We start from the raw sequence: 25,672 nt of genomic DNA, 5'->3' as shown, positions 1-25,672 counted from the left end.
CTACCCAGATGGCAACTGAGTTGCAAATAAAGTAAACATCTCTCAGTTACAACTTTTCCTTTTGTTAAAGGAAAGAGAAAGATAAAACAGGCATTATAAAATGTTTATTTTCCATCCTGGGTTTTGGAACATGGAGGATATAGAGATTTGTGTTATGTGTCATATTTTCTCTTAAAACTTATATATATAGTTTTGTTTTAGATTAATGGGGAAAATCTCAACTCAGTAATCTACAGGCATGATTGTGTCTAGACCAGTAACAATAGAGAGGCTGGTTATCTGCTTGTGTTTTCTTTGTCTGGAACTAATCGTCATTCTCTTCTTTAAAAGCAAGGATGACTCTTACGAAATATTCAAGGGAAAGTTAAAAAACTGTAATTGTTTGTAATGTATTAATTTTAAATTAAATGCCTTGATTTATTTTCTAGGTATAAAATAATATCCTTAGATGCTTGGCGTGTAGACATAAACAAAAACAAAATAACCAGAATTGACCAGAAAGCATTATATTTCTGTGGATTTCCTACTCTGAAACACATCAAACACAAAGTCAGTGGCTATTTAGTTCAGAATTTTTTCACTTTATTAAGTGTGAAGTGATTATGGAGAAAGAATTAAAATTAAATTATTTGAATTCTTTTAAAGTTTTTTTTGAAGAAAAGTGGTGTTCAAGTATTCCAGCAAAGCAGTCGTGGAGAAAACATGATGTTGGAAATCTTAGTGGATGCAGAATCAGATGAACTTGTAAGTATTTTATTTATCATTCATTTATTATATGCCTATAATGTATTAAACTGTAGCTGCTGGGATGTTTACCAGGGAGGTATTATATGTTGTAACTCTAGAAATTTGGAGCCTAAATAAGGATAAAGCAAAGAAACATTCATACAAATTAGATAATAGTTCAAGAACCTGTATCACTGTGACACAATGAATATACAAATTTTCTAGAAATTTTAAAAAGGAGAAGAGCTATGTAAACCAAAAGTTAAGTGTAGACTTGTAAATGAGAATAGGCTTGAGCTGAGGGCTGAAAAACAGGTTAGGACACAGAAAAGGAGGGGAAAGGCATTCTAGTCAAAAGAAATATCATGAGCCAGTCATTTCAGTCAAAAATGTCATATATTATTGTTTTTAACCTTTTTGTGTATCTGAACTATTTCTTAACACTTAGTCTTTTCTTTAGAATAAATGTGATATATTTGAGGAGAAGGAATAAATAAGCCTTATTGAAGCAGAGGATTTGTGTTTGGAAATAGTAGAAGATAAGGTTGAAAAATCAGATTGAGGCCAGATTATGTCGAACCTTGAGTACCAGGCTGAGTTTGGACTTATTTTCCCATGACCATTATTTTGGAATTGATATTTTCATAAAGATTAATTTGGTGGCAGTATAATAAACTAAATTGCACAAAAGAGAAATCAAAGAAAGCGGGAAAGCTTGCGGGTGTAGCATCAGGTGATAGAGACATAAACTTCAGAAGTAGCAATAGATCTAGATGAACAAGATGAAATAAAACTGATAGGTTTCATTATTTTGTCAAATACAGGGGGTGAAAAGAGAAACTATTAATAGTAAATGTGACTGAGATATCCAGGCTAATTAACTAAAAAAAAAATTGTAATTTACCGGACTAGAAAAGTTAAAACAGGGGAGTTGATGGTTTAGGGGGATGAAATGATAAATAATGATGGAATTTTAAGGTGACACTAGGATGTTTAACCGGAACTGCCTTGCCAGCCTTTCTTAACCAGTATTCCACAAGATGTATAAGCCCTAATGCCCTAAGTCATTCATTGTAAGCAATAAATTAACTTATCTTCTGTGCATTTAGAACAGTAGGAGTTATGTACCATCTTTGAGAGAACAGAGAAAGTAGACATATTTTGTGTTCTCTGACTCAGATGAAAAACCTGTTTAGAAAGGCTGTTTATGGTTGGGCATGGTGGCTTACGTCTGTAATCCCAGCACTTTTGGAGGCTGAGGCGGGCATATCATCTGAGGTCAGGAGTTCAAGACAAGTCTGGCCAACATGGTGAAACCCTGTCTCTACTGAAAATACAAAAATTAGCCAGACTTGGTGGTGGGTGCCTGTAATCCCAGCTACTCGGGAGGCTGAGGCAGGAGAATTGCTTGAACCCAGGAGGTGGACGTTGCAGTGAGCCAAAATCGCGCCACTGCACTCCAGCCTGGGTGACAAGAGCGAAACTCCATCTCAAAAAAGGAAAAAAAAAAGAAAGGCTATTTATATACAGTTAAATACCTGGAGCTAGAGCTTGGAGAGAGAGAAGGATATTCAAGTTGTCAACAGAGAATTGATGACTTTGAGGTTCATTTCCTTGAAGACAAGGTGCATTGAGTGTTCATGGTCTCAGCATAAAGAAATGCCCACAGTTATAAATGGTGGAGAGGGAGCCAGTAGAAACAGAGAGGTTAGGAAGAGTGATTCCAAAGTTAAATAGTACCACAGAAACATGGAGCAGAGGATGTAAGCTGCATAAATCTGAAGAATAATAAAAACTCAAATAAGATCTGTGAATTTGTCTTTTAGAACATCAATGTTGATCTTTGAAAATTCCATTTCGGTAGATTGGTGGAAGCAGAATTTCAATTTCTGAGAACTAGGCTAAGATTGTGTAGACGGGAAGTAAAGGTAGCAAGTATTAAGCCCTTGGTCAAGAAGTTATTTGTTTGTTTGTTTGTTTGACAGAGTCTCACTCTGTCACCCAGGCTGGGGTGCAGTGGCGCTATCTTGGGTCACTGCATCCTCTGCTGCCCAGGAGCGATTCTCCTGCCTCAGCCTCCCGAGTGGCTGGAATTACAGGCTCCTGTCACCACGCTTGGCCAATTTTTTTTTTGTATTTTTAGTAGAGACCGGGTTTCACCATCTTGGCCAGGCTGGTCTTGAACTTCTGACTTCGTGATCCACCTGCCTTGGCCTCCCAAAGTGCTGGGATTACAGGCGTGAGCCACAGCCCCCAGCCTACAGTTTCTTAAAACTAGAATTTTTTACTTAAGATATTATTTCCTACAGAATATTTGTAGAGCATTTTATGGTTTATGAAAGCTTTCATGTATATGATTTTCTTTTATCCTCAACATTGTAAGGTAGATGTTATTCCTTTTCCTCATAAAAGAAAACTGAGATTCAGTAGGATTAAATGATATGCCAAAGATTCTATAGCTGAAAAAGTGGTAGAACCCAAATTTGGACCCGTGTCTCCTGATTTTAAGTCTAATATTCTTTTTTCGTCACACCAACCATAAACTGAAATGAGCTTGTATTTCTTAGATCCTGTTTTAAATAATTGACTATTTGATATGAAACAGTCAATAGTTCTTTTCTAGATATTTCTGCTGTTCTTTTTATTTTTCTCAGTTACCATAAAAAAATAAGGAAGATAATTAGAATGATAGAGTTTTACACCTGGATGGAAGATGGAATTTTTGTAAAGCAACTAATTCAACTTGTTCACTTTATTTATTTATTTATTTATTTTTGAGATGGAGTCTTGCTCTGTTGCCTAGGCTGGAGTGCAGTGGTGCAATCTCACCTCACTGCAACCTCCGCCTCCTGGGTTCAAGCGATTCTGCTGCCTCAGCCTCCGGGTAGCTGGGACTACTGCGTGTGCCATCACACCTGGCTAATTTTTGTAATTTTAGTAGAGATGGGGTTTCATCATGTTTGCCAAGCTGGTCTTGACCTCTGTACTTTAAGTTCTGGGATTACAGGTGTGAGTCACTGCACCCGGCCCCAACTTGTTTATTTTAGAATTTTAAAAAACTTAAATGGAGATTGGAAAATTTTGCCTGTGTAAAGTTTTCTCTTAGACCTGAAATCATGAATGAACTTTTTTGCTTTTACTTTAAGACCGTAGAAAATGTAGCTTCATCAGTGCTTGGAAAATCTGTCTTTGTTAATTGGCCTCACCTTGAGGAAGCTAGAGTCGTGGCTGTATCAGATGGAGAAACTAAGTAAGTAAGATTTGATTTATAATTTTTCTAACATATATTTGCTTTGTGACTTTGATGGCTTTTATTGATTCATTTTTTTAACTGACAAAATCATATTAAGAACATTTACACTCTGTACCAAAAACGAAAGTCGTCTAATGACACCACTTGAAGTTCAAACACTATTGACAGTTTATTGTACCTCTCTTAAGATATTTTAGATGCATATGTTATTTTTTCCCTTTTAATTTCTTGGAAGTTCTATATCCTAATTCTTTTCTAGAAGTGGTTATCATTATATTACTTAGCAAATACATTTCTCTTTCTAACAAGAATTAATAGCATATGTAATCTTCCCTTTTCCCTGCCCCATCTGGATTTCATTTAAATTGTACATTAATTTTTTAGGGCACATATCTTTTGTTTTAAGAAAAATATCTTAACATTTCATTGAAATTCACAATCATTTATATCAATAAATATTTAGATAAATTATTTTTTGTCGTTTTTTACTATTTCATATAAATTTTATCTTGATTTCTTATATTTTATTTTTCATATGGCTAGAATTTTCTGAAATAATTTTTTTTCAGAGAAGATGGGTAGATATTATGTTTTTTGATTTTGAGTTATTACACATCCAAAATGTCTTTTTTTTTTTAAATTTACACGTAGGTTTAGAATTTTGGAGGCCCAGTTTCTTTTCCTTTTCTCTTAGAGCTCTGCATACATCTCTCCATTATGTTATTTTATGTAATGTTGATGAGAAGTCAGTGCCAGTACGTTTTTTTTCCTTTGTTGGCATCTGCTTTTGTATATGAAATCTTGAGGATTTTTTTATCAGAATTTAATTCCCCTACCTTTCTGATGAAGTCCAATTTATTAATTTTTTTATGCTTTTGGTGTCATCTCTAAGAGCTCTTATTCTAGCCCTAGATCCTGAAGATTTTCTTTGGTATTTTCTTTGAAAAGTTTTATAGGTTTACCTCATTTTATATGAAATCAGTAATCCATTTTGAATTAATTTTTGTATAAGGTATAAGGGGCAGATCTACTTTCATATATTTGTGTATGAATATTCAGTTGCTTCAGCATCATTTGTTGAAAAGACTGTGCTTCCTCCATGTCTGTTTTTATGCCAGTAACACATTGGCTTGATTACCATGGTCTTAACATCAGGTAGTGTGATTCCTTCAACTTCACTTTTTTTTTTTCAGAATTGTTTTAGCTATTTTAGGTCCTTTGCCTTTTCATATACATTTTATAATTTTCCTATATCTCCAGAAAATCTTGGAGGGATTTTTATACGAATTATATTAAACCTATAGATCAATTTGGGGAGATTTAACTATGTTGAATATTCTTATCCATGAACACAATATATCTCTTCATTTATTTAGATCTTTGATTTCTCTCATCAGTGTTTTGGTTTTTTTCACCATACTGATCAGGTACATGTTTTGTTAGACTTATACCTGAGTATGTAATTTTTCTTGGAGTATGAATGGTATTATGTTTTAAATTTGTTTCCCCTGCTAGTATATAAAAATACAATTGATTTTTTATGTTGATTTTATATCTTAGAATATTTTTTCCTTTTTATTTTATTTTTAGAGTTTAGGACAGCCAGTTATTTTGTAGAATTCTGGATTTACTCTGTTGTTTCCTTTTAGTGTCATTTAACTTTGTCCTCTATCCCACATATTTCCTGTAAGCTAGAAGTTAGGGCTAGTAGCTGAATTAGATTCAGGTTAAACTGTTTTGATGAAAATACTTTATAGGGGCCAGGTGTGGTGGCTCACGCCTGTAATCTCAGCACTTTGGGAGGCCGAGGTGAGAGGATCTCTTGAGGCCAGGAGTTCAAGACCAGCCTGGGCATCATAGTGAGACTCTGTCTCTACAAAAAATAAAATCATTAGCTAGGCATGGTGGTGTGCACCTGTAGTCCTAGCTTCTCAAGAGACTGAGGCAAGAGGATTGCTTGAGCCCAGAAGTTTGAGGCTGCAGTGAGCTATGATCACTCCACTGTACTCCAGCTTGGGTGACAGAATGAGACCCCATCTCTTAAAAAAAAAAAACTTTGTAGATAATGCATACTTCATATTGAATTTGTATTTTTAACTCTTTAAAAATGTTTATTTTTATATGTTTAGTCTCTTAGGAAAAAAATATGCTTTTAAATTTTATTGACTGACTGACTGACTGGGAGAGACAAGGTCTTGCTCTGTCGCCCCAAGTGCAGTGGCAATCATAGCTCACTGCAGCCTCAAACTCCTGGGCTCAAGTGATCCTCCCATCTTAGCCTCCCGAGTATCTGGGACTACAGATATGTGTTACCATACCTGGCATTTTTTTTTATTTTTCTTTGTAGAGACACTGTCTCAATATGTTGCCAGGGTGGTCTTGAATTTCTGGCCTCAAGTAATCCTCACATCTCGGCCTCCCAAAATGCTATGATTACAGGCATGAGCCACCGCACCCAACCTTAAATTTTTTTGATACATAATAATTGTATATATTTGTAGAATACATGTGATATTTTGATCCATGTATATGACATGTAATTTTCAAATTATCTGTTACCTCAAACACTTATCATTTCTTTGTGTTGGGAACATTTTCAATCTCTTCTGGCTATTTTCAAGTATACACTAAATTGTTAACTATGGTCAACCTACTGTTGCTATAGAACACTGGAACTTATTCCTTCTATCTAACTTTGTATTAACCAACTTATCTTCTTCTTCCTCTGTACTTCCCATGCTTTTAAAATTTGAATGAAATTAACAAGCCCTTGTTCTGTAATTTATATTAGTTCATAAAAAGACCTGTAATTGTTATAGTTTTGTAATTTACATTACAGTTGTGGGGTTTTTTGCTAGTATACCATGTGAAAAAAATATTTCATTTGGAAGACTCACACTGCTAGAACTCTATATTAAACCAGAACATTTTGGTTATATAATTTTTATTTTAACTCTTAAGGTTTTACTTGGAAGAACCTCCAGGAACACAGAAGCTTTATTCAGGAAGAACTGCCCCACCATCTAAAGTGGTTCATCTTGGAGATAAAGAACAATCTAACTGGGCAAAAGAAGTACAAGGAATTTCAGAACAGTGAGTATCGTTAAAAGTATTTAATATCATGGAACTAAAATCCGTTTTAATGTACTCATTCTCTAACTTATTTTCCATTTAACATAGTAGTTACTCTGAATACTAATTACACCTTCATCCTGTGTTAGAAAGTAATGAGTTCTAGTTTAAAATGATACCTGATTAGCAGTAGTTACAGCCTTGCCCAGTTTGTCACTAAAATACCTAATGAAGTATAGAAAAAAAATGACAAATTAATGTAATACTAGGAATAACACTTAATACATTGACTGATTTTGAGAGCTATTTTCACTAACTGTATAAGGCCATTGAATTTTTTGGCCACATGTAAGTCATGAAAATTGGAAGAAAAATCCTCTTTTGTTCCTCATCTTCTCCCGTTCCCCATTCCCTTTACTCTCTTCCACCCAAGCCATATTCCCCAGGGCTTAGAATGCAGCCAAACTGAAATGCTAACCCACCTGGGAATGCTGGTTTTCAGGATCACCAGAGTGGTGTGTGTCCCATGATCCCACCCCAGCAGCACCTCTCATTTGCCATCCAAACACAAGAATTCCCAAAACAAAAGCAGAATACGAGAGGCTGGCATTGGCACATGAAATGTTTTAAATGTATACCATCAGCCTTCCTATCCATGGATAAGCTTTCGGAGAATTCAGGGATACTCCTTCTAATTTTGGGGCTAATACCAGGCCACAATATCCTTATTCAAAGATGAATAAACCGGGAAAACGTTCAAAGACCATGAAAAACCATCCAACACCAAAGGAGATAAACATAGCTCTCGAGAGGTAGAGCATATTTTTGCCTCCCAACAGTGTAAATTAGATACCCCATCATAGTTTATATCATTCTAAATTGTCTTTTGTAGCATATAAATAAAACCATAATAAACTTACTTGTATGATTAATTTAATAACTCTTTCTTAGATAGTATGCACCATAAGAGTAGAGAGCATATCTGTTTTTGTTATTTCTTTATTCCAATTTATTGGTTAGTGCCTAGGCACTCAATTACTGAGTTATTGTTTGAATGAATAGATAATATTTTAGTCAAGACTCCTTTAATTGGAAAAAAAAAATCATTCAAAGTACTTCGGGTAAAGTGTTTAGTCATTTGTTTATATATGTAACATTGATATGTGAATATCAATGTATTGATACCTGCCATAATAGATACAGTAGTATGCATTGTAATGAATAAAAACACGTAATGAATAATAATGAGTAAAAACACACAGTTCCTACACTTATGATATTTACAGCTGCTGGATGGGAGACAACTATGGTAATTGCACTTGAAGGAGTAGTGCTCTGAGACCATTTGACTTAGCTAGGGAGAAATTTGTCATAGTCAGGGACAGTTTCCCAAGGAAGTGTTGATTAAATCGATATCTGAATGCTGACTGGGAGTTAGGCAAGGAATGAAAAGGAAGTGTTTCATGATGAGGGAAGACTTACATGAAAAGCCCTATGGCAGGAGGAAAAGCAGTGTGTATTGAGGAAGATTTGGCAACAAAGAAAAAAGAAAGTGGCAACCTCAGAAGTAGGAGGACAGCTAGAAGAGGGTTATATCATGTAAACCAAAGGAAAAGATTATTTCAAGAACAAGGTAATAAACCACACCGTATATTTTGAAGAGATTTAGCAAGAGCTGTATTGATTGAGCCATGGAGCTGAAAGCCAAACTAGAGTGGGTAAAGGAATGATTGAGAGTTGCAGAAGTGGAGACACAGTAGAAATTGACATCTTGTTCAAAAAGTTTAGCTGTGAGAGAGAGACCAAGAGATCTTGACCTCTTATCTGTTGTTCCCCTTCTGAATGAGCTTGAACTTCTATGAGGGCAGCAAAGGACAGAGAGAGTCGTCAATGCAGAAGACTGCTGGAGATGATAACAATGTATACTCGTTCACTCGAGAATAGTTTCTAGTGCCTGCCAGTTCAGGCTGTCCTGTTTAACCTTGTCAACCAAGTTGGGTAGACAAGGCTATGTGGATTCATGAGCACTTAGGTTTATTTTATTCTGGTCACCATTTTCTTAGACTGCTTTTCTTTGCTACCATATTCCCCCCGATACCATCTCACTTTTTGTCCCTTCCTTTCATGCCTCCCTAGCTCTTCTGTCTTCCAAGGTGAAATTCACAAGATTACTGTTGCTCTGCCCCTGAGGGTTTACTTATTTGTGATTTTTGCACATTAGAATGTTAGTAGCATGAGGTGAGGATTCCATGGCTCTAACAATAGGAGTTATCTTTATGCAGACCATTCTTAGCTCTATGACTTTTGCAGGAAGAATGTAGAACCTATTACTTATCTCATATCTCCATGTATCTTAACTAAGATATGTTCTACTAAGTTGAGTATATTCTTTTCCTATAAACATATACATGAAATATTTCCATAAGTCCCAAATCATGTAGTTTTATTTTGAGAAACCCTCTAAGCACATATGATGTACCTAATAAATTTCTGTATACCTGTGTAACAAATTTTTTTTCTGATGAAAATCACCAGTAAGAGAGAAGGATATAGGATTGAGTAGAGCTGGTTTTTGGTTTATTCAGAGAGTTTTAATTGTGTGTAAAAACAATGAGAAGGAGCAGAGAGAAAACAATAAATTCTAAGATGGAAGGAGATGGATTCTTAAATAGGATATGAGATAGCTCCTTTGTTTTAACAGTATGGGAAGCAAATATAAGTTGGTTTGTGTGTTTGGCATGGGGAAAGCTGAGGAGCTCTCATTTGATTATATTTTCCTTGTAAAGCAGATGCTGAGTTTAGCTATTGAGGATGGCTGGAGGAAAAGGAAGGTTGGTCATAAGTTGAAGTAGAGTGAAGGAGGTTTGAAAATAGTTATTCAGGGAAATAGAAGACTATCAGTTTATCAGGAAAATGTGGTAGAATGGTAAGCAGTATTGAGGATCCTTTTTGAAGTTGGAGTCATAATTTATAATGAAACATTCTACCCTGTGTTTTTGGGATAGAAGTGAGTTCACCAGTCACAGCCTTAGAAAAAACAAATGGCTGGATTTACTCAGCACTGGATTTTGCCACATGAGCACAATGAAGAGACCAAGAGGCAAGAGAGTTTAGAATATTGGCAAGAATGTTACTGAAGTGGTGGACGGTGAAATCTAAGTGGGATAGAGGGAGAAGTGAAGAAAGTAGACAGTAATAGTAGTAATAGTCTGGGAGGCCAGGCGCAGTGGCTCATGACTGTAATCCCAGCACTTTGGGAGGCCAAGATGGGCAGATCTCTTGAGGTCAGGAGTTCAAGACCAGCCTGCCCAACATGGCAAAACCCCATCTCTTCTAAAAATACAAAAATTAGCTGGGCATGGCAGCGCCTGCCTGTAGTCCCAACTACTCCAGAAGCTGAGGCTGGAGAATCACTTGAACCTGGGAGGCAGGGGTTGCAGGGAGCCAAGATCACACCACTGCACTCCAGCCTGGGCAACAGAGCAAGACTGTCTCAAAAAAAAAAAAAAGTCTGGGAGAAGATAGAAAGTTTAGTGGTTTGGAAATCCTAGATAAAATTGAACAAAGTAGTTGAACATGCAAGTTGGATGAAGAGGAAGTTATCAGACAGTAAGATGTTTGTGTTAGTGATTTCAGAGGTTCCGTAGTTATGGATAATGTCAAAAACCAAGTCATAGCCATAGAAATTGCTGGCTTACGCATATCTACAACTATCTGATCTTTGACAAACCTGAGAAAAACAAGCAATGGGGAAAGGATTCCCTATTTAATAAATGGTGCTGGGAAAACTGGCTAGCCATATGTAGAAAGCTGAAACTGGATCCCTTCCTTACACCTTATACAAAAATCAATTCAAGATGGATAAAAGACTTAAATGTTAGACCTAAAACCATAAAAACCCTAGAAGAAAACCTAGGCATTACCATTCAGGACATAGGCATGGGCAAGGACTTCATGTCTAAAACACCAAAAGCAATGGCAACAAAAGACAAAATTGACAAATGGGATCTAATTAAACTAAAGAGCTTCTGCACAGCAAAAGAAACTACCATCAGAGTGAACAGGCGACCTACAAAATGGGAGAAAATTTTTGCAACCTACTCATCTGACAAAGGGCTAATATCCAGAATCTACAATGAACTCAAACAAATTTACAAGAAAAAAACAACCCCATCAAAAAGTGGGCGAAGGACATGAACAGACACTTCTCAAAAGAAGACATTTATGCAGCCAAAAAACACATGAAAAAATGCTCATCATCACTGGCCATCAGAGAAATGCAAATCAAAACCACAATGAGATACCATCTCACACCAGTTAGAATGGCAGTCATTAAAAAGTCAGGAAACAACAGGTGCTGGAGAGGATGTGGAGAAATAGGAACACTTTTACACTGTTGGTGGGACTGTAAACTAGTTCAACCATTGTGGAAGTCAGTGTGGCGATTCCTCAGGGATCTAGAACTGGAAATACCATTTGACCCAGCCATCCCATTACGGGGTATATACCCAAAGGACTATAAATCATGCTGCTATAAAGACACATGCACACGTATGTTTATTGTGACATTATTCACAATAGCAAAGACTTGGAACCAACCCAAATGTCCAACAATGATAGACTGGATTAAGAAAATGTGGCACATATACACCATGGAATACTATGCAGCCATAAAAAATGATGAGTTCATGTCCTTTGTAGGGACATGGATGAAATTGGAAATCATCATTCTCAGTAAACTATCACAAGAACAAAAAACCAAACACCGCATATTCTCACTCATAGGTAGGAACTGAACAATGAGATCACATGGACACAGGAAGGGGAATATCACACTCTGGGGACTGTTGTGGGGTGGTGGGAGGGGGGAGGGATAGCATTGGGAGATATACCTAATGCTAGATGACGAGTGGGTGCAGCACACCAGCATGGCACATGTATACATATGTAACTAACCTGCACAATGTGCACATGTACCCTAAAACTTAAAGTATAATAAAAAAAAAAAAAAAAAGAAATTGCTGGCTTAGGTGAAATGAAGGAGGTTATTGGAGATAAAGAGGTTATGAAAATGAGTTACAGTGGTGGGTAGATCATACATGTAGACATTGACATAAGAATAGAATGGGAAGTGGAGGGTAGTTTACTACTAGAGATTTTGAGGTCTCAGTGGGCTGTAAGGAGAATACCAAAACACTCTCCTACCCCTGAGGGTGCATGGTATGAAAACAAACAACTACTATTTGATAGGGAAGTGGTGGAACCTTCAGATAAGGAGGTAGAAATTGAGGATAAAATGGAGTGAAAAGGTTTAGGAATGGAAGAAGACCTGGAAAAGGGGGCAAGGAAGTACTTTATGGGACATCATGGAGAAAGTGATGCACATAGAGGATAATTTGGAGAACAGCTCCTGACAGATCTAGTAATCAAAAAACAAATATGCAAAAATAGAATCAAAATAATATAATGCATTGCTGTAAAAGTTATAGATCAGATTATGCACCATATATTAAAAACCCTTTCATGCAGGATAGTAAGAAAATACAATAAATTTTATTTCATTCATATATATATATATATATATTTTTTTTTTAGTGAGACAGGGTCTTACTATGTCACTCAGGGTGGAGTGCAGTGGCACATTCATATTATACCTCACCACAACCTGGAGCTCCTGAGTTCGAGCAATCTTCTGCCTCCGCCTCTGCAATAGCTGGGACTATAGGTGCATACCACCATGCCAGGCTACTATTTTAATTTTTTATAGAGATGGGGTATCACTGTGTTGCTCAGGCTAGTCTCGAACACCTAGCCTCAAGTGATACTCCTGCCTTAGCCTCTGGAGTACTTGGAATTACAAGGGTGAGCCACCAAGTCTGGCTAAGAAATTTTAAAACAGACAACAACACTGACCCCAAAGCAGTAGAAGTATATAGTAAAAGAAAAAGTAAATGGACGAAAATCTTCCAACCACTTGGGAATTTAAAAGTTTTGAGCTAACTATTTGGGGGATTTTATTTTAATGGAAGCATCGAAATACAGCCATACCTTGTTTTATTGTGCTTCTCTTTATTGTGCTTCACAGATAGTTGCATTTTTTTTTTACAAATTAGAGGCTTGCGACAACCATGTTGCAACTCTATCAGTGCCATTTTTTCCAACAGTATGTGCTCACTTCATGCCTGTGTATCACATTTTGGTAATTCTCACAATATTTCAAACTTTATTATTGTTATTTTTATATCTGTCATGGTCATCTATGATCAGTGATTTTTAATGTTACTATTGTAATTGTTTTGGGGCACCATCAACCATGCCCATTTGAGATGGTGAATTAATCAATAAATGTTGTGTGTGTGCTGACTGCTCTACCAACCAACGGTCCCCTAGTCTCTTTCTCTTTCCCTATTCTGTGAGACATAGCAATATTGAAATTAGGCCAGTTAGTAGCCCTACAATGTCCTCTTAAGTAGTCAAGTGAAAGGAAGAATCACATGTTTCTAGGTTTAAATCAAAAGCTGGAAATGATTAAGCTTAGTGAAGAAGGCATGTCAAAAGCTGATACAGGACAAAAGCTAGGCTTCTTGCACCAAATAGTTGTGAATACAAAAGAAAAATTCTTGAAGGAAATCAAAAGTGCTACTCCAGTGAATACACCAATGATAAGCAAATTAAACAACCTTACTGCTAATATGGAGAAAGTTTTAGTGGTCTGGATAGAAGATGACACTAGTCACAGCATTCCCTTAAGCCAAAGGTTAATCCACAGTAAGGCCCTACCTTTCTTCAATTCTATAAAGGCTGAGAGAGGTGAGGAAGCTGCGGAAGAAAAGTTTGAAGTAAGCAGAGGTTGGTTCATGAAGTTTAAGGAAAGAAGCCATCTTCATAATATAAAGTGTGAGCTGAAGCAACAAATGCTAATGTAGAAGCTGTAGTGAGTCATCCAGATCTAGCTAAGATCGTTGATGAAGATGGCTACACTAAACAACAACCATAGACAAAAGAGCCTTCTATTGGAATAAGATGCCATCCTGGACTTCCATAGGTGCAGAGGAGAAGCCAATGCCTGGCTTCAAAGCCTCAAAAATCAGGTTAACTCTCTTGTTAGGGAAAAGTGCAACTGGTTACTTTAAGTTGAACCCGGTGCTCATTGACCATTCTGAAAATCCTGGGGCCTTTAAGAATTGTGCTAAATCTATGCCTGTGCTCTATAAATGGAACAGCGAAGTCTGAATGACAGCACATCTGTTAACAGTGTGGTTTACTGAATATGTTAAGTCCACTCTTGAGACCTACTGGTCATAGTAAAAGATCCTTTCCAAATATTACTGCTCATTGACAGTGCACCTGATCAACTGAGAGCTCTGATGGAGATATGCAAGGAGATAATGTTTTCACGCATGCAAACACAACCATTCTGCAACCCATGGACCAAGGAGTACTTTGAACTTTCAAGTTTTAGTAGTTAAGAAATACATTTTTGGCCGGGCACAGTGGCACATGCCTGTAATCCCAGCACTTTGGGAGGCTGAGGTGGGTGGATCACTGGGGTCAGGAGTTCGAGGCCAGCCTGGCCAACATGATGAAACACTGTCTCTACTAAAAATACAAAAATTAGCTGAGCGTGGTGGCGGACACCTGTAATCCCAGCTACTTGGGAGGCTGAGGCAGTAGAATCGCTTGAACCTGGGAGGCAGAGGTTGCAGTGAACCAAGATCACACCACTGCACTCCAGCCTGGGCAACAGAGCGAGACTCTGAGTGACTGCTCTGATGGATCTGAGCAAGGTAAATTGAAAACGTTCTGGAAAGGATTCACTATTATAGATGCCATTAAGAACATTCATGATTCATGGGATTTCAAAGTATCTATCAACATTAGCAGGAATTTGAAAGAAGTTGATTCCGACCCTCCTATATGACTTTGAGAGGTTCAAAACTTCAGTGGAGGAAGTAACTGCAGGTGTGGTGGAAATAGCAAAAAAAAAGCTAGAATTAGAAGTGGAGCCTTAAGATGGAACTGAATTGCTGCTTTCTCATGATAAAACTTGAATGGATGAGGAATTGCTTCTTTGTTTTGTTTTGTTTTGAGACAGAGTCTCGCTCTGTCACCCAAGCCAGAGTGCAGTGGTGCGATCTCGGCTCACTGCAACCTCCACCTCTTGTGTTCAAGCTATTCTCGTGCCTCAGCCTCCTGAGTAGCTGGGATTCAGGCAAGCGCCACCATACGCAGCTAATTTTTTATATTTAGTAGAGACAGAGTTTTGCCATTTTGGCCAGGTTGGTCTCAAACTCGTGCTCTCAAGTGTCCACCTGCCTTGGCCTCCCAACGTGCCAAAGTGCTTAGATTATAGGCATGAGCCAATGCACCCGGCCAAGAGTAGCTTCTTATAGATGAACAACGAAAGTGGTTTCTTGAGATGGAATCTACTCATAGTGAAGATGCTGTGAACATTGTTGAAATGACAGCAAAGGATTTAGGATATTACATAAATTTAGTTGAAAAGCAGTGGCAGACTTTGAGAGCATTGACTCCAAGTTGGAAAGAACTTCTCTTGTGGGTAAAATGCTATAAAATAGCATTGCATTCTGCAGAGAAATCTTTCATGAAGAGTCAACTGATACAGCAAACTTTATTATTGTCTTATTTTCAAAAATTGCGTCAGCCATCCCAACCTTCATCGGCCACTGCCCTGACTAATCAACAGTCATCAATATCAAGGTGAGACCCTCCACTAGCAAAAAGTTAACTACTAATAGCCTACTGTTAGCATTTTTGAGCAATAAAGTACAGTTGATCTTTGAACAGTGTGGGAGGTAGGGGTGCTGACCCCCAATACAGTAAAAAAAATGCACATACAACTTTTGACTCCCCAAAACTTAACTGCTAAAAGCCTACTGTTCATCAGAAGACTTGCCGATAACATAAGTAGTTGATAACGCATATTTTGTATACGTATTATATAGTGTGTTCTTACAATAAAGTAAGATAGAAGAAAATGTTATTATAAAATCATAAGAGAAAATATATTTACTACTAATTAAGTGGTAGTGGTTGATCATAACAGTTTTCATCTTCATCTTCATGTTGAGTAGGCAGAGGAGGGGTTCATCTGCTGTCTTGGAGGTGTTAGAGGAGGAGGAAAATCTGCATGTAAGTGGACCTATGTCATTCAAACCTGTGTTTTTCAAGTGTCAGCTGTATTTGAAAATGAAAGTATTGTCTTAGCCCAGTCTGAGGCTGGGTAATTTATAAAGAAAAGAGGTATGTTTGGCTCAAAGTTCTGCAGACTGCACAAGAAGTATGGCATCAGCATATGTTTCTGGTGAGGGCCTTAGGAAGCTTCCACTCATAGCAGAAGACAAAGAGGAACAGGCGTGTACAGATCACATGGCAAGAAAAGAAGCAAGAGAGGGGTAGGGAGGGAGGTGCCAGGTTCTTTTTAACAGTCAGTTCTCATGGGAACTAGTAGAGTGATAAACCCCCGTATCCTCCTCATTGCAAAGAAGACAGCAGCAAGCCATTTATGAAGGATCCACCCCATGACCCAGACATCTCTCACCAGGCTCCATCTCCAACATTAGGGATTGGATTTCAACGTGAGACTTGGTGAAGTCAAACAAACTATATCCAAACCATAGTAGATATATACATTTTTTAAAGACATAATGCTATTATACACTTAATAGACTCAGTGTAAACATAACTTTGGTATGTACTGGGAAACAGAAAAATTCATGTGACTCACTTTATTGTGGTGGTCTGGAACTGAACCTGAAATGTCTCCCAAAGTATGGCTGTATACATATGGAGCAAAAAATACTTGCAAATTATAAGTGTATTAATCATAAGTATATTACTTGATGAATTTTCACATGTGGAACAAGAATACAAGTCAAGAAACAATAACAGGAATATTACCATAATCCAAGGAAGTCCCTTGTACACCCTTTTATCCATTACCATCCGCTGCTCCCTCCCCACCCCCAGTGACGAGGATAACTATTTTGACTTGTAACCATATACATTTGTGTTTTCTATTTTTGAACTTTATGCAGTATAAGTTCATTCACACAGAGTGTATTCTTCTTGAGCCTGATTTCTTTTGGTCAGTATTGTGATTCTAATATCCATATTGTTACCTGTAATCATAGTTTGTTCATTTTCACTAATGATACTATTACATTGTATGAATACAGCACAATTTTTCCATTCTACAGTGGATGGATATTTGAGTTGTTTCTCATTTGGGGCTCTTGGTGAACGTGTATATATGCATTCCTTTTGGGTATATGTCTATGCATTCCTTTTGGGTATATATCTAAGAGTAGAATTACTGCTTCATAGCATATGCCTACATGCAGCTTGAACAGATACTACCAAAAAGGTTTGCAAACTCTTTGTATCAATTTACGCTCTACCAGCAGTTTATAAGAACTTATGTTGATTTCTGTTTTCATAAGTACTTACTATTGCTTTTTCATTTTAGCCATTTTGGTATAGTAGTAGTATCTCATTTTGCTTTAATTTCCATTTCCCTGATGACTAATTGAACATCCTTTCGTGTTTGTTGGCCATTTGAATATGCATACTCTTTTGTGAAATGCCTGTTCAAGTCTTTTGCCCTTTTTAAAATTGGGTTGATTATCTTTTTCTCATTACTTTATAGTTTTCTTACTGGCTTATTGTGTCATTCTCAATTTCAGGGGAAAACTAAGTAATTTATCTTTAAATAAAATTATCACTGTAGCTTGTTTTTAATTACTGTTCTTTATCGGGTTAAGGAAATTTCCTTCTATTCTGATTAAGAGTTTTTATCATTAATTGGTGCTGATTTGTAAAATGTTTTTTCTGCAGCTGTCAAACTGATTATATTATTTTTATCCTGTTAATCTGATGAATTGCATTGATTGAATTTCCAATATTAATCTACCCCTAAATTTCTGGAATAAATCCCATTTATTTATGATATATTATCCTTTTATACATAATTGGATTTTATCTGTTTAAGTTTGTTTTAAGATTTTTGCATCTACTTTCATGAGAAATACTGGCCCACAATTATAAAGATTTCCTGAAATGTCCTGGTCAGCTGTTGATATCAAGATTACTGGCTAAATGACTTTTAAGTGAAAGTGGTAGAAAAAAATTCTAATAAATTTTTAGAAAATGGTGTGTTTCAAAAATTTGTTGGAAAACTTTTGTTTCTGGCTAAGGTGACATGACTTTTTTCAGACCAACTTTGCCATAGACAACATTATTAAAGTATAAGCTGATATGAAAAAATATATAATGTGTTATATAATTATATACTATATTATATGCTATTTATATAGTCTATATTATATACTATTTTTATGACATATTTGTATAAACAAAACTTTTAAAGTGTGATTGGTAAAGTGAGCTCGGTAGATGGACTGAGTAGTAATACGGGCATACTAAAAATTGAATCAGTGAGCTAAATGATCAACCTTAGGAATTCCTTCAGTAAGCAGTACAAAAGCACAAAGAGATGAAAATAATATAGTCAGAATTTTAATATCTATCTAATAGGAGTTCTAGAAAGAGAAAATGGAAAGGAGATAAGAAAGTATTCCTTAAATGAAGAATGATTATATATTTAGATGAAAGGTCAGCAAACTTCTTCTGTAAAGGGCAAATAGTAAATATTTTAGGCTTTGTAGACTTTACAATGTCTGTCACAACTACTCAACTTTACCATGTAGCGCAAAAGCAGCCATAGACAGGAAGTAAATGGATAACTATGTTCCAGTAAACTTTTATCTAAAAAACTAGGAGGCTGTCTGAATTACTTTAGATTGGAAAAGCCATCACATACTCCTGGCAACCCCAATCTATTTTCTGTCTTCATGGATTTACCTATTTTAGATGTTTCATATAAATGGAATCATATGATATATGGCCTTTTGTATCAGGCTTCTTTCATTTAGCATGCTTTTGAAGTTCATACACATTGTAGCATGTGTCAGTGCTTATTCCTCTTTATGGCTGAATAATATTCCATTGTATGGATATGCCACTGTTTGTTTATCCATTTGTTCATTTATGAACATTTGGATTGTTTCTGCCTTTTGGCTATTTGAATAGTGGTGCTATGATCATTTGTGTATCAATATTTGTTTGAGTACCTGTTTCCAATCCGGGGGGGTTGGAATGCTTAGAATTGTTGGGTCATGTGTTAATTATATGTTGCTTTTTGAGGAACTGCCAAACCGTTTTCCACAACAGCTGCACCATTTTACAGTCCCACCAGTAATGTACAGATGTTCCAGTTTTTCCATGTCATCACCAAAACTTTTTTTTTTTCCCTGTTTTTTAATTATAACGATCCTAGTGGATGTGAGAACAGGAGTTTCGTATAGCTCTATGAGTTCTTATTTAATCACAGAGACAGTTGGAGAAGTACCCACAGAGTAAAATAAATAATGCAAAAAGTCTCAAGTTAGGTACCTGGAACTGCTAGCGTATTTATTTAAAGTTTATTTACACATTTGATTATGAGTTGATAGTTTACGATAGTTGACGATTATCGTCCTAGAATATCTGCATACTCATTCATATGTATATTTCATGTTTATTCTTTATTTTAGCTACCTGAGAAGAAAAGGAATAATAATAAATGAAACATCTGCAGTTGTGTATGCTCAGTTACTCACAGGTCGTAAATATCAAATAAATCAAAATGGTGAAGTTCGTCTAGAGAAACAGTGGTCAAAACAAGTTGTTCCTTTTGTTTATCAAACTATTGTCAAGGTAAGTCTATATCAAGTTTCAATTCTGTCTTAATATACACTATTAATACACTTCACTGTATAATGAAAAGATGATATGTTAATATAAATAGACTAATTCAGCAATGTATAATAGAGATTATCATTTAATATAATTTACAAAATAACTTATTATTTGTAAGAAGTATTACATGCTCAGACACTCAGTATATATAGTTAGGAAACTTGTCTTTTATGCTTTTGTATGCTTTTTTTTTTTTTTTTTTTTTTTGAGACGGAGTCTCGCTCTGTTGCCCGGGCTGGAGTGCAGTGGTGCCATCTCGGCTCACTGCAGGCTCCACCTTCTGGGTTCACGCCATTCTCCTGCCACAGCTTCCCGAGTAGCTGGGACTACAGGTGCCCGCCAGCACACCTGGCTAATTTTTTGGTATTTTTTAGTGGAGATGGGGTTTCACCATGTTAGCCAGGATGGTCTCAATCTCCTGACCTCGTGATCCGCCCACCTCGGCCTCCCAAACTGCTGGGATTACAGGCGTGAGCCACTGCACCCAGCCTTTTGTGGTTTTTTTTAAGGACTTAGTCTCTAAAAGAAAAAATCCCACCATTAACTTACACCCTTGAATTTTATATTTTTATTCTTCAAAAATGTTTGCCTTAAATCATCTTATAAATGTAAAAGGCATTTTATTTTTGCATTTATAATCTTAGATATGATAAAAGGACAAAAATTTTTTAAAGTATGTAGCGATCCTGTAATTTGGGGTGTTATAGTACAGTGTAGTGATTAAGTGACTTAAGAGCACTGGCTGCCTGAGTTGGCTTCTTAGCTGCATGACCTTGGACAAGATTCATCCCCTTTCTGTGCCCCAGTTTTGTCATCTGTAAAGTGAGGCTAATAATGGTCTCTGCCACAGAGGTTTGTCATGAGGATTAAATGAACTCAATAAATGTGTGAAGCACATAGAAGAGTGCCTGCCATATAACCAGTCAACAAATTTTAGCTCTTGGCATTATGTAGAAAAATCTTCACATTGACATTTGCAAACAGCATAGTCATAATCCCATAGGAAAAAAACTTGATACGCAATCTATAGAAATTATGACTAAGATTATTTACTTTTATTTTATGTAGGACATCCGAGCTTTCGACTCCCGTTTCTCCAATATCAAAACATTGGATGATTTGTTTCCTCTGAGAAGTATGGTCTTTATGCTGGGAACTCCCTATTATGGCTGCACTGGAGAAGTTAGTTTCCATTATTGTTACTGATACATTTTTCTCTAGTTTAAAGCAGTTACTTAACTTCTCTTCATTTAGGTTTAAATTAAAATAAAATAAGGGAAAAAATAAAGAATTTATCCATGTAACTTATGAACACAGTGTTTGACTTATATATCTAAATACTATGTATCTAAGACTAAAGACCATATACTTTTAGTCTTGAGCAGATTAGGATCAAGAGGTGGTGTGTTCAAATCCTGATCTCTTTTTTTTAGCAGTTTTGTTTATTGTAGTGGTATGGATGAAACGATTTTGTAACTGTTTTAGACATGTAATAGGCTTGAGTGAATTTGTAAATGCGTTCATATTTGAGGAACTTTGGTTCTTAAATGGAAAAAGGTACATGCAAATATGGAAGGAGAGAAAGCAAATATGGAAGGAGAGAAAGCAAGAAAGAACCTATAGCGACAGATTTGGAAGTATTAGTGTGAACTCTTGGTTTCTAAAATATGTATATATGTTTGTATATCTGTGTATATAGGCACATATATATGTGTGTATATATATACACGTATGCATATGTTTCTAGCTCTATTTGCTGAAAGGAATAAGAAGCAAAGACACCTTAGCACAATGAGCACATGCACCACCCAGATCTTGACGTCTAATTTCATACCTCACTAAAAGGAACAGGGCTTCTCAGAGAAATTGCTGATTCTGGATCTGGGGCAGGGAAGATACAAGATGAACCTGGAACATCTTGTTATGTCAGAAAGTAAGGAGGTGCTCAGAAGAATGGTGGGAGTATGTCATGTAAACACAGGAACCAGGTTGAGGGTACTACCACTGCCCAAATCTTGGATACTTTGAGTGACAAAATAATTAAATTCAGTAATTAATTATAAACCACTGGGGGGAAAACAGGAATTCATGATTCCGTAGTGACAGTAAAAAGATAATTAGGGAAAGGGAGGGCTCTTGTCTGTAGTAGCATGTAAGAAGTAAATTTGGAGAGAGTGCTGCAGTTGAAAAACCATTGTGCAACCATTATGATAAAGATTGAATCACGTAAGAATCATCTTTGGGAACTAAATCTAGGGGGAATTTTTTTTTTAAATCAGGAGCAGGATATTTGCATGGTCTTAGAATGTATCTCCTACAGATTATTTATTAGCTGCAAGGGAAATGAAAACTGTAATTATGCAGGAAAAAAATTGAGCAACATCTTAATGGTATAATCAAAGTTAGCATCGCATTAAAGGACAGATGAACATTGTGTACCTCCAGATGTAATACCCTTTGGAGGACACATCACCTATGCAGTATTCTGGCTGTGAATGTATTACCATAACCTAATTATGTGGAAGCATCAAACAAACCCAAAATAAGGAACTGTTTTTTTGTTTTGTTTTGTTTTTAAAAGGCAGGTTGGAGAGGGAGGGACAAATTATATATTCTTCAAAATGTCAATGTTGGCTGGGTATGGTGGCTCACTCCTGTAATCTCAGCACTTTGGGAGGCCAAGATAGGCAATCACTTGAGGCCAGGAGTTCGAGACCAGGCTGGCCAACACAGCGAAACCTCATCTCTGCTAAAATTATAAAAATTAGCTGGGTATGGTGGCATATGCATGTAATCTCAGCTACTTGGGAGGCTGAGAATGAGAATTGCTTGAACCTGGGAGACAGAGGTTGTGGTGAACTGAGATCATACCACTGCACTCCAGCCTGGATGACACAGTGAGACTCTATCTTAAAAAAAAAAAAAAAAAAGCAATAACTTAAAAGGTCGGTGTTATAAAAACAAAAAAAGGCAGTGGATACATTTTAGATTAAAGGATGCTAAAGAGATATGACAATTAAATGCAATATCTGATCCTAATCTGGATCTTGTAATAAAGGAAGAAAATAGTTCTATAAAGGACATTATTTGGTCAACTGACAAAATTGGAATATAGATGGTAGCTTAGATGAAAGTATTATGTCAATGTAAATTTATATACTTAATAACTGTACTGTGATTATATAGTAAAATATCTATCTTAGGAAATATACACTGAAATATTGAGGTCAGGGACATGATGTATGTAATATATACTCAAGGGGTTCAGAAAGATAACTATGTATAAGTAAATACACACACAGTACACAAATGTTAAAGGCATTTGTTTTACAATGCTAACAACAGGTGAATCTGAATAAATTTTTTTTCTTTTCTTTCTTTCTTTTTTTTTTTGGAGACAGAGTCTCGCTCTATTACCCAGGATAGAATGCAGTGGCATGATCTGGGCTCACTGCAACCTCCACTTTTTTTTTTTTTTTTGCAACTTTTTGGTACTTTGAAATTATTTGCAAATAAAAAGTTAATTTAAAAAAGAATGATTGGGCCAAGCACAGTGGCACACACCTGTAATCCCAGCACATTGAGAGGCCAAGGCGGGCGTGGGGAAATTGGTTGAGTGCAGGAGTTTGAGACCAGCCTGGGCAACATGGCAAAATCCCATCTCTGCAAATAATTGGGCTTAGTGGTGCATACCTGTAGCTCCAGCTGCTTGAGAGGCTGAGGTGGGAAGATTGTTTGAGCCCAGGAAGGCAAGTGCAGCAAGTCGACAAGCCATGATAGTGCCACTACACTCCAGCCTAGATGACAGAGCAAGACCCTGTTGCCAAAAAAAAAAATGATTGTCCAGGTGCAGTGGCTTACACCTATTATCTTACCACTTTGGGGAGACCAAGGCAGGAAGATTACTTGAGCCCAAGAGTTCAAGGTTGCAGTGAGCTGTGATTCCACCACTTTAGCCTGAATGACAGAGCGAGATCCTGTCTACGGCCATACCACCCTGAACGCACCTGATCTCGTCTGACAGAATGAGATCCTGTCAAAAAGAAAACAAGAAAAAACAAATTAACAACCATTAAAGCAACGATACAGTGACTCAAATTTACAGTATTTTCATACCCACTTAACAAATTTCAAGAGAATTTCCACTATCCAACTTGTCATACTGTATTTCAAAAATAATAGTGTTCAAATAAGTTAAAAAATAAAATGTACTGAAAGAGACTATACTGTGATTTTTTTTTCTTCTAAGGTTCAGGATTCAGGTGATGTGATTACAGAAGGTAGGATTCGTGTGATTTTCAGCATTCCATGTGAACCCAATCTTGATGCTTTAATACAGAACCAGCATGTGAGTACAGTAGTTTGTATTGTTTCATTTAGAATTGATAAACTTTTAAAATATTAGGATATTTTTGCCACCTCCTTTGAATTTATTTCAGATATTTTATTTAATAATGATTAGATTCTCTCTCCCAGTTGCATCTAGTATTTAAAAATAAGTGTGGAATCTGTGCTCAAAACTTCATGTAGATCTTTGGGGGGGGGGGAAATCACTGAAATCCCGTTATTAATCCATAGTGATTGTTATGGATTATTGTGTTCAAGCTTATAAGAGGCACATTGATTAGCACACCCTCTGGGAACAGATTTAGGTGTTTTAAACCTTTCATAATAATTCAGAGCCTGCATTTTTAGTTGCAAGTGACAAATGGCCTTTCTGCAAAGGCTGTATGTATCTCTTTAGCTAAGAATGAACAGTCTCAATCCTAAAGAATATTGGAAAAATGCATTTAAGTTAACAGCATCTTTTTCAGGACCTTCTCACCAAAAAATTCCACTGGCTTTCTTTTCTCTTGTTAAAATAGAGGGAAGGTTCTGATATCTGTCATTTGTTCTTATTGATTGGTTGGATAATTAGCTAAAATTAATTCGCAATCAACCAGCTTCATTTTCTGACTCTCATGCCTTGTTCTTTCTGATTTATATCTCCATTTTGATGCACTTACTCCAGTAGCTTCTGAGAAAACTTGCATGTCTGGAGATGTCTTTATTCTTCTCCTACACTTGATTGATAGTTTGCCTGGGTGTAGAATCCTAGATTGGAGATTATTTTCCCTCAGAATTTTGTTTTGGTTTTGGTTTTGGTTTTTTCTTTTTGTGAGACAGAGTTTCGCTCTGTCATCCAGGCTGGAGTGCAGTGGCACGATCTTGGCTCAGTGCAACCTCTGCCTCCCTGGTTCAAGTGATTCTCCTGCCTCAGCCTCCCAAGTAGCTGGGATTACAGGCACCCACCACCATGCCCGGCTAAATTTTGCTTTTTTTTTTTTTTTTTAGTAGAGATGGGGTTTCACCATGTTGGTCTCAAACCCCTGACCTCAAGTGATCTGCCTGCCTCGGCCTCCCAAAGTGCTGGGATTACAGGTGTGAGCCACAACACCTGGCCTTCCCTCAGAATTTTGAAACCACTGTTCCATTCTCTTCTCGTTTCCATATTGCTGTTGATAAATCCTGTGCCATTCTGATTCTGAATTTCTGTATGTGATCTGTTTTCATTTTCTGAAATCTTTTTAGCATCTTTCCCTTACTGGTGCTTTTTAATAATGTGAGGATGTGTGCCTTGGTATGGATCTTTTTTCTTCCCTTCTCCTATTCAGCTCTTTCAGGCTTGCAACTGATGCCCTTCCATTCTGAGAAACTTTCTTGTATTATTTCTTTGATAATTTTCTCCTCACTATTTTTTTCCTGCTTTCTATTTCTGAGAATCCTTTTAGTTCAATCTTAGACCTTCTGGATTGATCCTCT

General features: G+C 36.6%; 1 protein-coding gene across 5 annotated transcripts in view; it reads left to right on the top strand.

Moving 5' to 3' along the window:
• The window catches only part of XRN1 (5'-3' exoribonuclease 1), a 144,553-nt gene that overhangs the window by 45,830 nt on the left and 73,051 nt on the right, over positions 1-25,672 (top strand). For all 5 annotated transcript variants that reach the window (XM_024928323.4, XM_008951916.4, XM_055110578.2 and 2 more), the window contains 7 exons: positions 429-549; positions 646-744; positions 3,873-3,976; positions 6,941-7,072; positions 19,666-19,828; positions 20,939-21,052; positions 24,120-24,218. In XM_024928323.4, coding sequence (XP_024784091.3) covers positions 429-549; positions 646-744; positions 3,873-3,976; positions 6,941-7,072; positions 19,666-19,828; positions 20,939-21,052; positions 24,120-24,218 — 832 coding nt within the window. The remainder of the gene's footprint in view (positions 1-428; positions 550-645; positions 745-3,872; positions 3,977-6,940; positions 7,073-19,665; positions 19,829-20,938; positions 21,053-24,119; positions 24,219-25,672) is intronic.

This window comes from Pan paniscus, chromosome 2, assembly GCF_029289425.2.
Source record: "Pan paniscus chromosome 2, NHGRI_mPanPan1-v2.0_pri, whole genome shotgun sequence".
NCBI lineage: Eukaryota > Metazoa > Chordata > Mammalia > Primates > Hominidae > Pan > Pan paniscus.
Note: the sequence above shows the minus strand (reverse complement) of the source record. Positions and strands in the feature narration are given on the sequence as shown.